This window comes from Palaemon carinicauda, chromosome 27, assembly GCF_036898095.1.
Source record: "Palaemon carinicauda isolate YSFRI2023 chromosome 27, ASM3689809v2, whole genome shotgun sequence".
NCBI classification, from domain to species: Eukaryota; Metazoa; Arthropoda; class Malacostraca; order Decapoda; family Palaemonidae; genus Palaemon; species Palaemon carinicauda.
In genome coordinates, this window is record NC_090751.1 from 25,727,693 (window position 1) to 25,741,928 (window position 14,236).

At 40.9% G+C, this 14,236-nt stretch overlaps 2 protein-coding genes across 6 annotated transcripts in view; both read right to left on the bottom strand.

The window, feature by feature from the left end:
* The window catches only part of LOC137620615 (vascular endothelial growth factor receptor 1-like), a 172,330-nt gene that overhangs the window by 101,786 nt on the left and 56,308 nt on the right, over positions 1–14,236 (bottom strand). The gene's annotated exons all lie outside the window — the stretch shown is intronic.
* Positions 289–14,124, bottom strand: LOC137620614 (xyloside xylosyltransferase 1-like). The gene is made up of 4 exons (XM_068350906.1): positions 13,623–14,124; positions 4,524–4,706; positions 1,580–1,811; positions 289–1,376 (listed from the first exon to the last, which is right to left on the bottom strand). Exons 1-4 carry the CDS (start codon positions 14,040–14,042, stop codon positions 1,111–1,113), a joined length of 1,101 nt encoding a protein of 366 aa, XP_068207007.1. The 5' UTR covers positions 14,043–14,124; the 3' UTR covers positions 289–1,110.

The following is a 14,236-nucleotide window of genomic DNA, read 5'->3' on the forward strand; positions in this document are numbered from 1 at the left end:
TAATATTCAATTATGAATGTATTAAGACTTCTAAGACAATTCAGTGTCCAGGTACAACTAAGGGAATACCTCCCTCTTGCACAATAAACTGAAAGCTAAGATGATGGACAGCAATATGGAAAAAAACAAAAAGTAAGAAGAAACAGGTAAATTAGAAGGGTAAAAAATGGTGCAGTTAGAGGCTGAAGGAAAATTACAAAAACTCTTTAGTGCCTCTGAATGCATTAACCCCAAATGGAACTTCTGTTCATTAATTTAATGCCAGTTACTTGAAAAAAAGATTAACCATTGTGCTCAATACTTTATTTTTCTGTATTATACAGAATAATATTTTGCATTACAGTGCAAGTTTAACAACTGCTGCCTCTCTCAGAGCTAACATTTTTGTACACTTTCTACAAACAAAGCATAAAAAATAATTACTATTTCATACATAAAAATATGAGTCCAAATATTAACATTCTAGGTTGTAAAATACAGGACAGTATATACAAAAATTAAGTAAGGTAGAAATTCTCTACATTTTTGGCATCTATAAAATGTATTAGCATAAAATTTGAAGACACCAACTAACCTGACACTCCAATCGTTCAGTCACAAAGAATGAAGAAAATGTGTCCAAAAACTTCACTCCCCCGCATCAATCACAAATCACATCTGGTGCCGCACACTAAAATACCACTCTATCACTGCACTATGAAAAGTCACCTGCACAAAAAATTCAATTCCTTTACTCAAAAGGAACCACATCTTGCGCCTCTCTGTAGAACACCATTCACAATGGCCCTATGCTCAATAAGTCATTTCCAGAGGATATAAAAATTAAATTAGTTTTACAAGTGTATAAAATATATGATAAATATTTGAGCTGTTATAAATATTTGAGCTGCCACCTCAAATGGATATATTGCACTTTTTCATTAAGCACTTGAGGTAAAGACATCATTAAAAATTTGACTAAGAGTACAATATGCCTACAGAAATGTGGTAACAAGATTGCAATATCTAAATAACCTTTTATCACACTTGCAGAAGAGTGCACAGCCTGTGAGATTGACTTGAGAAAAAAAAGACTCTAATGATTATCACCATGAAAATTTTCTTTAGGCATCACAAATCGTCTGGTATTTCAGTTTTACAGTTGCCATGAATGATGTTGAATTCTGTCGTACAATTGAAATACTGGTCAAAAATAGTCTGATAACCATGATTTTTCCACCAGTCACAGAGCTGTCGATTCCATCCACATGGCAATGTGTAGAAGAGATCCGGATGGTCGAAAGCTATGAGAGTATACAAGTCTTGATCGCCAAGATGACCATGGAAGCTATAATAGTTGCTCTTTTCAACAAGTTTTGCTTGCTCCAAATAGCTGCCTATGAGAAAAAGAAAACGAGTTAGTTATATGAGGGAAATCAAAAACTACATACAGTACAGTAGTCTATAATACTTTGGAATTACCTAAGAAAAAAATTCCTTTGCATACAATTGCTTTTCAGAGAGTAGCCTAATTTTCATTTTTAATTCAAACATATACAGTACAGTAATACTTGAATAATACTATACAGTAAATGCATACTTATAATGGATGATTTTCGAAGCTTCTGGATATCGACTAAAACAACCCCACTGTTGTAGCCGGGAAATCCCCCTTCACCAGGCGGACTACCCAAAAGCGTTTCCGGGTGGTTCCTCCTATACAGGGACAGCAAGTGCCGATATACTGGGGACTGCTCGTATGCCATCCCAATGATGTTAGTCGGACTGAAACGGGTAAAGTGTGAATGCAGTTCGGCCACATCCCCCTTAACCTGGAAAAAAAAAAATCTAAATAATTCCTCGCAACAATGAGTAGATAGAAAGGGTTTAAAAGTTATTCAAGGTTGAAGTTCTGTGCATATACAAATACAGTATTGGTATACAGTACAGTACACAGGTCGTCGTCGTCGTCGGCGCCCACTCGTGTCCGAGTATTGGGTTCTGTCGTTAGCCATCAGCCTCCTATCAGAAGAAGGGTGGAGGAAATGACAGAATGCCAGTAGCTGGGTATATTGTTTTGGGTGGTCGTGGCTTTGCAACGGCCACGCACACACACTTGGCCCACATCGTTTTTACCGCGGCTCAAGACATATGAGACAGGCGGCTTCTCTGATGTTGGTTGCATCGGGCTGCCGGGTTCTTGTTATGTCAAGGCCCGCCTTTTTGCCTGCCCGATAGGCATTGCCCTCTTCCGCCGGCGCTGGGAAGCTCCGCCGTTGGGATCTTGTTTGGTTTGGTTTGGTTTGATTTTGGAGTTTTCCTTCTCCTAGCCTTTGCCTATCTGAAATAAAGGAGAAGGCCTATAGGGGTCCAGTCTTGGTCTGGTCTCTCAGAACTGGCCTTAGTGGTATGGTTGAGCCTGCCAGGGTGGATAAACTACCCCACTGTCATTGCCCAGCCCATCATTGAGACACTCAAGCCCCTCTACTGCAGCAAAGTGCTGGACCATCAGAGGGGACAGTACACAGGTACTGTACTGTATTATAGGCAAGATTGGAAAATTGATAAAATGTGTGAATCAATACATGTAGTTGAATTTGTCTTGTATGGGATATGAAACACTAGCATTTCGTTCTTCAATTTTAGGATTACATGTTACATTGGAGTTTTATATGTCTTGGAACTAATACAGTGAGTATGTTCCAATAACTTAAAGATACAGTATAACATATCTAAAAATGTTAAAGTCTGCACTGTAATTGTTCAGTGGTTACTTTCCTTTTGGTAAGGGTAGAAGAGACTCTTTTTAGCTATAGTAAGCAGCTCTTCTAGGTGAAGGACATTCCAAAATAAAACCATAGTTCTCTAGTCTTGGGTAGTGCCACAGCCTCTGTACCATGGTCTTCCCCTGTCTTGGGATAAAGTTCTCTTGCTTGAGGGTACACTCGGGCACACTATTCTATCTCATTTCTCTTCCTCTTGTTTTGTTAAAGTTTTTATAGTTTATATGAGATATTTATTTTAATGTTGCTACTCTTCTTAAAATTATTTTATTTTTCCTTGTTTCCTTTCCTCACTGGGCTATTTTCTCTGTTGGAGCCCCTGGGCTTATAGCATCCTGCTTTTCCAACTAGGGTTTTAGCTTAGCTAATAATAATAATAATAATAATAATAATAATAATAATAATAATAATAATAATAATAATAATAATAACAGATACAGTATAAGATTTTATAATAATAATAATAATAATACTAATAATAACAACAGATACAGTAGATTTTATAATAATAATAATAATAATAATAATAATAATAATAATAATAATAATAATAACAGCAACAGATACAGTATAAGATTTTAAAATGGTAAAGTCTATAACAAGGAAATTAAATGGATTAAAATCTAAAGAATGTAATAGAATAATGTAGGCAAATTTTAAATTTACTGAAAGAAGAGAATGAACCTGAATCAAAGGATGTTGACATAATAGAAACTGAGAAGATTGAGGAAGATTTAACTGCAACAACATTTAAATGAAAGAACATTCACTAGTGTGAAGAGAACAGTACTGTGTAAAGAAATAAGATTGCTAGAGCAGTCCATAAAAATATCAGAGAAGGTTGAAAAAAATGCTAATTTGGTCAGATGTTCATTTGACCAACAGCAGTGGAAATCGTTATAATGATGCAATTAGAGAAGTACAGTACAACGCAAAAGGCAATTGGACTTATGGAGTTTAACTATGGAATAGATATGGTACCAAGGAGCTAAAATATAAGCATCACAAGAACAAGTGGACTAGGCAAAAACTTGGTAAGAAAGCAAAGGTGCTCTCATGACACAAGATCTATAATGAAGACAGTGGCAGGTATTTCAGAATAGATTCAAGACAAATTATGATGACCATCAAGGACTATTAAGTAATGTCCTGCAAAGTAATGAAGGAAGCTACATTGGAATATAGAGTGGAGGCTACTGGAAACAGCTACATACCGATAAAATGAGCCAGTGTTAGCAGTGTTCATATAATGTTTATAAAATAGAAGGGTGGAATGGAAAGGAGAGGTCAGAAAATCAATTAAGCAAGAGTTTTTTGGTAGATGGAAACAAGAGAAAAAAAGTGTAGTCTTGAAGCTTGGCTATGTGGATAAGGTGGAAAACATGTAGAGATGAACTTACAGAAATATATAGAATGCAAAAGATAGTGTCACAGGGGGTACTGAGGATTATGCAAGGTAAACAAAGTAAGGAATTTTCAATGGCGATGTTTTACTATAAGATTAAGTCAATTTACTGATTTATCCAACTGGCATCAAAACCATCATATATCATCCATGCCAACATTATAAGAGGTACCAACATTATAAGAGGTAATGGTGGAGAGAGAGAGAGAGAGAGAGAGAGAGAGAGAGAGAGAGAGAGAGAGAGAGAGAGAGAGAGAGAGAGAGAGAGCATATTGTAGAGGAAGATGTAGTCAGTACAGAGCTTTCTTTAATAAAATGGATGAGTCACCTAAGAAAACATCTTTGTGAGATCTTACCTTAACATCAATATCCATTAGTATCACTTTCTCCAGACCAGGAAGAAGTTTTTGCAGATGAACAGAAAAGAAGAAGAGTGCATCCTTATAATAAGCATGCCTTCTGGTTGTGAAATAATCTTGTAAAACCTTCACAGACTCTTCAATTTCAGGTATGAAGTCTTCTGCTGACACGTAAACAAGCTATAATGGAAAATGCAAAAGGGATGTAGTTATTAAAGTTTGCTGAAAACTTTTTTTTAAGAATTTTGTATCTTTTAAATTCCAGACAATAGTTTAAACTTAGTTCCTTTATTCAACATCACTCCTGTAACCAAGTCCACCCCTTCCAACCCCCGCTGATTTGTAGTCTTACGATTACCCACTTCAGTTATCATTTCTTTCATTGCATTGTCAAAGCTCCTAACATCATTCTTCAATTTACCTTGACTGTCACAACCTTTCAGCATATAATATTAATAATGATAATAATAAATGTTCATAACAAAACGGATAGAGATACTTCGTGCCATTATTTAAACTCAATTAAACTCAAATGGTAACCAGAAACGCTACTTTAAAGTTTATCGTGTAATTTTCATCATTCTTAAAAACAAGTTGTGCAGTTCCTTTGGAGTCAACACTACCTTTTTCTTTTTTTTTTATCAAATGTGGGCACAAGGCTCACACCTGCACATCCATTGGCTTTTGCATTAATATATCACATACCTTAAAGTACTGTAGTATAACATAAACTAGAGTCAAATTTCAATAATTGGGGTTTTTAGCCAAAGGATTTGTTCTTTAAAACAGTAAATTTGATTAAACATACAGGGAATTTATTGTTTTACAGTAATTAATTAAAATTCTAAAATTGATAAGACAATAATACTAGCAAACATTAGCTTCACTAATATTCTACACAATATGCTTCCAATGATTTCCCTGATAAAACCATAATGATGTCAATAAATGATAAAAAGCAAACTTTTCACTTGCTTACATGTCTAGTATATTTAATGAGTGGCCTTAGCACTAAAGGGTATAAAGTACAGCTTCTATTAGCAATATCACTTTATCATCACGTTTTTTTACAATTTTATCACCATCTAGTTTTTCTCAAAGATATCACCTTTTTCATCGTTATCATTATTAGATAAAAGGATTTAACCAGGCCACCCAATGAATTTGCAATTAAGCGCATTCTAATCATAAGATAATACTATGTTGCGAACAGGCTATATTTACTTTAAAGGGACGCAAAGGCATAGTTTTCTGGCTTGGTAATTACATACAAAGTTTGGATGTTTGTTAGCTAAAGTACTGTACTTTTTTTTTCTTCTTCTTTTTTTAAACATATGTTATTTTTATTAGTAAAATAAATTTTTGAATATACTTACCCGATAATCATGTAGCTGTCAACTCCGTTGCCCGACAGAATTCTATGGAGGGATACGCCAGCTATCACAATACTAGAAGGGGGTGTACTTACCAGCGCCACCTGTGGCCAGGTACTCAAGTACTTCTTGTTGACACCTCCTCAATTATTCCTCGGTCCACTGGTTCTCTATGGGGAGGAAGGGAGGGTCGATTAAATCATGATTATCGGGTAAGTATATTCAAAAATTTATTTTACTAATAAAAATAACATTTTTCAATATCAAACTTACCCGATAATCATGTAGCTGATTCACACCCAGGGGGGTGGGTGAAAAACCAGTGTACAAGACTAAAGGATAGCTAAGTATCCCGTATTTCATATAATCAGTTATCCACAATAACAATGAAATAATAAGTACCTGGTAAGGAAGTCGACTTGAACCGTTACTCTGCCTTTAATAAGATCGTCTTCCTTACTGAGCGCAGCGTTCCTCTTGGGAGGCTGAATCAACTCAAAGGTGCTAAAGTATACAGGGCTGCAACCCATACTAAAGGACCTCATCACAACCTTTAACCTCGGCGCTTCTCAAGAAAGAATTGACCACCCGCCAAATCAACAAGGATGTGGAAGGCTTCTTAGCCGACCGTACAACCCATAAAAAGTATTCAAGAGAAAGGTTAAAAGGTTATGGGATTATGGGAATGTAGTGGCTGAGCCCTCGCCTACTACTGCATTCGTTGCCACGAATGGTCCCAGGGTGTAGCAGTACTCGTAAAGAGACTGGACATCTTTGAGATAGAATGATGCGAACACTGACTTGCTTCTCCAATAGGTTGCATCCATAACACTCTGCAGAGAATGGTTCTGTTTGAAGGCCACTGAAGTAGCCACAGCTCCCACTTCATGTGTCCTTACCTTCAGCAAAGCAAGGTCTTCTTCCTTCAGATGAGAATGTGTTTCTCTAATCAGAAGCCTGAATAGTAAGAAACTGAGTTCTTAGAACTTGGAAAAGAAGGTTTCTTGATAGCACACTATAAGGCTTCTGATTGTCCTTGTAAAGGTTAAGACCTTTTTAGATAGTACCTAAGAGCTCTAACTGGGCAAAGTACTCTCTTCAGATCATTCCCCACCAAGTTGGACAGGCTTGGGATCTCGAACGACTTAGGCCAAGGACGTGAAGGAAGCTCGTTTAGCAAAAACCGAGCTGCAAGGAACATGTAGCCGTTTCAGATGTGAAAACAATGATCCTGCTGAAGGCGTGGATCTCACTTACTCTTTTAGCTGTTGTCAAGCACACGAGGAAAAGAGTTTTTAATGTGAGGTCCTAAAAAGAGGCTGATTGGAGAGGTTCAAATCTTGATGACATAAGGAACCTTAGGACCACGTCTAGATTCCAGCCTGGAGTGGACAACCGACGTTCCTTTGAGGTCTCAAAAGACCTAGGGAGGTCCTGTAGATCTTTGTTGGTGGAAAGATCCAAGCCTCTGTGGCGGAAAACCGCTGCCAACATACTTATGTAACCCTTGATCGTAGGAGCTGAAAGGGATCTTACTTTCCTTAGATATAACAGGAAGTCAGCAATCTGGGTTACAGTGGTACTGGTTGAGGAAACTGCATTGGTCTTGTACCAGCTACGGAAGACTTCCCCTTGAGACTGATAGATTCTGAGAGTGGATGTTCTCCTTGCTTTGGCAATCGCTCTGGCTGCCTCCTTCGAAAAGCCCCTAGCTCTTGAGAGTCTTTCGAAAGTCTGAAGGCAGTCAGACGAAGAGCGTGGAGGATTGGGTGTACCTTCTTTACGTGAGGTAGACTTAGAAGGTTCACTCCTAGAGGAAGAGTCCTGGGAATGTCGACCAGCCATTGCAGTACCTCTAAGAACCATTCTCTCGCGGACCAGAGCGGAGCCAACCAACGTCAGCCGTGTCCCTTTGTGAGAGGAGAACTTCTGAAGTACCCTGTTGACAATCTTGAACGGCGGGAATGCATACAGGTCGAGATGGAACCAATCCAGCAGAAAAGCATCCACGTGAACTGCTGCTGGGTCTGGAATCGGAGAACAATACAACAGGAGTCTCTAGGTTATCGAGGTAGTGAACAGATCTATGGTTGGCTGACCCCACAGGGCCCAAAGTCTGTTGCAAACATTCTTGAGAAGGGTCCACTCTGTGGGGATGACCTGACCCTTCCGTCTGAGGTGATCTGCCATGACATTCATACCGCCCTGAATGAACCTCGTTACCAGTTAGCTTTCGATCTTTAGACCAGATGAGTAGGTCCCTTGCGATCTAGAACAACTTCCACGAAAGAGTCCCTCCCTGCTTGAAGATGTAAGCCAGGGCTGTGGTGTTGTCAGAGTCCACCTCCACCACTTTGTTAAGCTGGAGGGACTTGAAGTTTATCAAGGCCAGAATAACCGCCAACAACTCCTGCAATTGATGTGAAGTGTCCTTTGCTCCTGATTCCATGTTCCCGAGCATTCTTGTCCGTCCAAAGTCGCACCCCAGCCCGTGTCTGATGCGTCCGAGAGGAGACGGCGGTCGTGTTTCTGAACAGCCAAAGGTAGACTTCCTTGAGAAGAAAGCTGTTCTTACACCACGCGAGAGAAGACCTCCTCTCTTCGGAAACAGGAACTGAGACCGTCTCTAGCGTCATGTCCTTTATCCAGTGAGCAGCTAGATGATACTGAAGGGGGGGGAGGTGGAGTCTCCCTAACACGATGAACAGGGCCAGCGATGAAAGTGTCCCTGTTAGACTCATCCACTACCTGACTGAGCATCGGTTCCTTCTCAGCATGCTCTGGATGCATTCTAGGGCTTGGAAGATCCTTGGGGCCGACGGAAAAGTCCGAAAAGCTCGACTCTGAAGATCCATACCCAAGGAGACAATGGTCTGGGATGGAACGAGCTGAGACTCCTCAAAATTGACCAGGAGGCCCAGTTCCTTGGTCAGATCCATAGTCCATTTGAAAATCTCCAGACAGCGACGACTTGTGGGAGCTCTTAAAAGCCAGTCGTCTGACGGAGCCAGACACAAGATCATGGTACTGCTGCACAGTCTGTGAACTGTCAATCATGGGCAAGCGAGGAAGTACAGTGACAACCCGAATCTGTCTAGACTGTCTGGGTCGTACAGACAACTCCTTATCGGGTTGCTGAGGTTGCCGCACTGCGTCACAACAAGTCACTTCTGTTGGTTGTTGAACGTCTTCCCCATGACACATTGACTCCGTAAACAAAAAATCCTCTAACAAGGACTAAGCTTGGACTGCATGTCTTGCAACACAGCTCAAGGTCTATGGGAGCAGGTGTGGTAACAGACGGGATTAGCGACTGAAGTGGAACCATTACCTTCCCTGGAAGCATGTTACGCTTAAATAAAAGTCCATAGGAGGCTATGCAGCTAAAGGCTCCCTCCAAATGACAGAGTCCTCAAGGGAATATCAGAAGGAGGGAGAAAAGAACTTTCTCATCTACAGGGACCATATCCTAGAAAAGCTAAGTTCTCTCAGTGAGGGTTCACTGGTGCAAAAGCAGCAGACTAGAAGGCAACGTTATGAAACTGCTTGACAGTCTAGTGAGTTGGCAACAACCAAAGATGTGTGACTGAGAAGCATGCGGTAAGGTATGCAGAGCATGTTGTATGCAGAGTATGCTGTATGCAGAGCATGCTGAATGTAGAGCATGTTGTATGCAGAGCATGCTGAATGCAGAGCATGCTGTATGCAGAGCATGTTGTATGCAGAGCATGCTGAATGCAGAGCATGCTGTATGCAGAGCATGTTGTATGCAGAGCATGCTGTATGCATAGCATGCTGTATGTAGAGCATGTTGTATGCAGAGCATGCTGAATGCAGAGCATGCTGTATGCAGAGCATGTAGTATGCAGAGCATGCTGTAAGCAGAGCATGCTGTATGTAGAGCATGCTGTAAGGTAAGCAGAGCGTGTGCATGGCGTTTAACATTTCTCAGAAATTCCATGACCAGTGCTAGAGTGCTTTATGCATGCTTGCATAGGTTTAAATATCAACATAATATTTACCTTACATTCATAACTCATGATTCATATTTTTTGCCATATTCTGCGATATTGTTAAAAATATATTGCAAGGAATACAAATATATTTTTATAAGTAATACAAATAACCTCCATTATCATAAGGTTTGAAAATGGAGGTAAGGAATGCTGAACAGCAGAGTCAGAACGAGCTGGAACAACAATAGTTGTGGTTTCCTCTTCAAGACTCTGTTGAGGGAACACCTGAGGCTCAGTCTGCAAAGGCTGATCAAAGGAAGTAGCAGAAGGTAGGCGCATGGGTGGAGGAGGCTGACTCCTGGCATGAGTGGCTGAACCCAAGGGTTGCGCTTGCTGAGCGGTTGGCGGAAGCGGAGTAGCAAGTTCCTGTTCCTGTGGTGTGAGCGGAGCGCGATGAGGTAGAGGCTGCGCAGAACAAGGTAAATGTCTCGCAAGCTGAGGCTCCTGAGGCGCAAGGCTAAGGTGTAGTGGTGCTTGCCTTGTGGAGGGTTGAGCTCGCTGCAGCGAGAGCTGAGGAGACTGACTCAAGGACGGGAGAGGTTGTTGTACCTCAACCGAGAGTTGCATCACTGGTGGAGCAGCAAGTGGAGGCGGAGGAAGAGAGGTATAATCCTCCTGATCCCATTGTAAAGGTTGCCTTAAAGAAGGCGGAGGCTGAGCACCACTGGGAACAGCCAACTCAGAACGTGGCTCAACATCGTACGCCTGGCAGGTGGTACTGCGATCAGGCGGAGCGAGCACAGGCGGAGCGAGCACAGGCGGAGCGAGCGCAGGCGGAGGGAGTGTAGGCGGAGGCGGAGGCGCAACACTCTCAGCCCGACACTCACGCATCAAGACCGAAAGTTGTGACTGCATGGACTGCAGTAGAGTCAACTTGGGGTCGGCAGACACTAAGGTCTGCTGAGGTAAAGCCTTAACAGCAGAGATCTGTTGCGGCAGAACCTTACTCCTCTTAGGCGGAGTGCATTCAACTGATGACTGAGGAGAGTCAGAGCTAACCCAATGACTGCATCCGGGTTGTTGAACTCTAACTTCGTACGTCTGGCATAGGTCTGGACTTTATGTTTAAGAGGTCTTGAGACCTGAGACCAGCGTTTTCTCCCCTAAATTTCTTCTGCAGACGAGCAAAATAAGGGCTCAATCGTCTGCGGGTGGGAGTGACGGTCTCGGTAAGACACGCCCACAACCACCGAGGATACTTCTGTGCGCCGATCAAGGCCTGCTGAACCCTTTTGTCCTTCGACATTGCTTCTCCCCTGGGCTTGGGAGCTTGCAAGAGGTCCCGGACTGGGAGAACGACTGGCGCGCACAGAAGTACCCTCACGCACAACACTGACACACTTTGCGCTAATCACTTATCACTTTGATTTTCTGTTAGCACTTATTTCACTGAACTCGAAACTTTAAGTGGTTTGTACCTGAAACACGCAATTCTATCCTTTCTCAAAAGTTAGTAATTGCGAAAACAGAATTACAATGTAACAGAAAAATCTAATGAAAGATAAATAATTCAGTGGCTGGAAAGAGACTAAACACTAGATCACTCTAGAAACGTTTACTTTCTTCCCCTAAAGAGACTAGGGAGAAGAGCAAAAACGATAACAACGTTACTCGTACGCCTGGCAGGCTTGAATGAAACGTTTATCCTCCTCTTTCTCCCTCCGTCTCTATCTCTCTCTCTCTCTCTCTCTCTCTCTCTCTCTCTCTCTCTCTTGACTTAGAACCTGAGAGAAGAGCCCAATCATATATATCGTTAAAACATATTATTGTTAAAGGAAAAAACTGAAATATTTCCCAAAATGAAAAGTTCCTTTATTAGGATTAAAACCATTAAGTTAAGAAAGAATGAACAAAACGCTAGACACGGTTACTCTTACTGCAATGTGAAACCGTGAAAATTCTTTCTCTATCGTAACGATAGAGTGCAAGTTGAACGTTCTGAACGTCAACAACTGCAGAGACAAAACAAAACGTTAGTTCAATTTTGAAAACAGTACTAGACTATCAAAGAAATTCTTTCAAAGACATTAAAATAGCATAATATGTTAACAGGTAAAACCGAAATGACGGGCTCAATGTTAATTAACTTCGGTACCAAGAAAAGACCGCCTACTATTAGGAAGGTCGAATATAAACAAATATAAAAATTAATTTTAATAAGTTTATAAAAAAAAGAAGTTAATCGAAGAGGCCTATAAGAGGCGGAGAGATATAAAATAAATCTATAACTTTTGTTAAGCAAAATTAAGAAAGAGAGTCTATACTCTCTTAGACACCAACACTTCCGTCTAAGGGAAGGGTCGGCCATTTAAAGGTGAAAGAGAGTTCATACTCTCTTCGTCACCATAATTAATCAAATTAATTCCAAAAGCTAACTAAGCTAATATAGAAGTTTCCAGTAAAGCGACAGCCGAAATCAAAGAGAAATACTTCACCAAAGTCGTGAAAATACTCCAAGAACATAAGCGTATCCCAGAACGTCTTGCCGGAAGCACGACAGAGGAATAATTGAGGAGGTGTCAACAAGAAGTACTTGAGTACCTGGCCACAGGTGGCGCTGGTAAGTACACCCCCTTCTAGTATTGTGATAGCTGGCGTATCCCTCCATAGAATTCTGTCGGGCAACGGAGTTGACAGCTACATGATTATCGGGTAAGTTTAATATTGAAAATTAAAAGATATAATTTTTTTTTTTTTTTTTGTAATTTCAACCAAAATGCAGAGACAGTATAGGCTACAACATAAAATAAGCACAAGGCAACCCATTGCTTTAATTATGAGGCTTAGACATGCCTATGTTGGCCCTTCAAATATTTACATCAGCTTATCAATAACATTCCCTAACAAAATGTCTATCAAATTAGTGTCCTCAGGAGGACACAGGTTTCTGGGAGCCATCTATGGAGAGTTTTCAGTTGTAAAGTAGTGTTAACTGGTTGAGTTTTATGATCAAGATGAATTTGGTGTCAAAGTACATTTAAATTTTAAAGCAACATCCAGGTCCCCTATTACTATACCCATACACATATCCTAAATACAGTACTTTGAAGTACAGAGAGTATGAATACAGCCAGATTAGATATGAAGGGAAGATGCAAAAAGGTGACGTTCCCCAGTTAACTTCGAAATGGTGGCCTTGATTGTCCTGGGGGGGGGGGAATGATGTTTAGATATTCACTAGTGCTGAAGTAATAGTAAAAACTTACTATTGAGGGTTAATGCTAATCCTAATTTCGCACGCACAAATGCACCGGCATAAAATAAGGGGACCCTTTGTATATCAGCGGCCAGTTCCTCACGCGTTCATTGAAAATGGGCCTCAACTAACCTTAACTTTCCCCCCTTAACCTGAACTACAAGCTGTGACCTTACCTACTTACCTAATGGGGGGGGGATAAAGGCTCCCTACAACCCCCCTTACACTGCTATATCCTAAGTTAGACATAATAATACATACAGGTGGCCGCTATCATACATACACCCAAATTAAGGTATTACTCTAGATCCGGTCGGAACAATTTTACCATAAAAATAAAAAATGGTTCTCGCCCCTATGTCGGGGGAGGTATGATTAGGATATTTACTAGTGAATGTGCACGGGTACATATATACCAAGGATCACAATCGAGGGCTTACGCTAATCCCAAGCTTGTATTCGTAAATGCACCGGCATCAGAAAAAAAAATATCTTCCCTGCCTCGTCTCACCTTCACATATCTGGAATCAAGTCTATTTGATGACTGGACTTGATTGATGATCTGGGAGGCGATGTGAAACCCATCCTCGTCAGTTATGAGGTGGAGGCGTAGGGGCGCTGATGACTGGTGCAGGAGGGATCCTACGGCCACTTTGAGCTTATACTGCAGGGGAAGATTATCTTTGGCGTGGGTGAAAATTAAGGCTATGTCGAGGGGCGGTCTGTATAAGAGGTCATTCTCCTGGTAATCCAAGGGGACGGGTTCATCTTCCCTGAAGAGGACGTCTTCAGGTCCTTCGAGCTTCGCCACAAAGGAAGCAGACGCTACATTTTGAGTCACTCGGTGGTCCTTAAAATTGAACAGAAGCACCACACAGGCTGTCAGAACGATTAAAATGCTGCCGCGAAGCACAACTTTCAATCTGACCATCTTCCTGTCACTGACACATCGACGGAACTCGACGGGTCACGATTCTCACGATTATTTTTTTTCGATTTGTTGTGGGTTTGTCAAGGCTAGCGGGTTGCGTTCATTATCCTTTGAAAACTTATTATTTCTCTTGCGTTCGTTTGAGTTTAAGAGGCTTTGGTATGCCGAGAGGATTGTGATATACAATTACATTT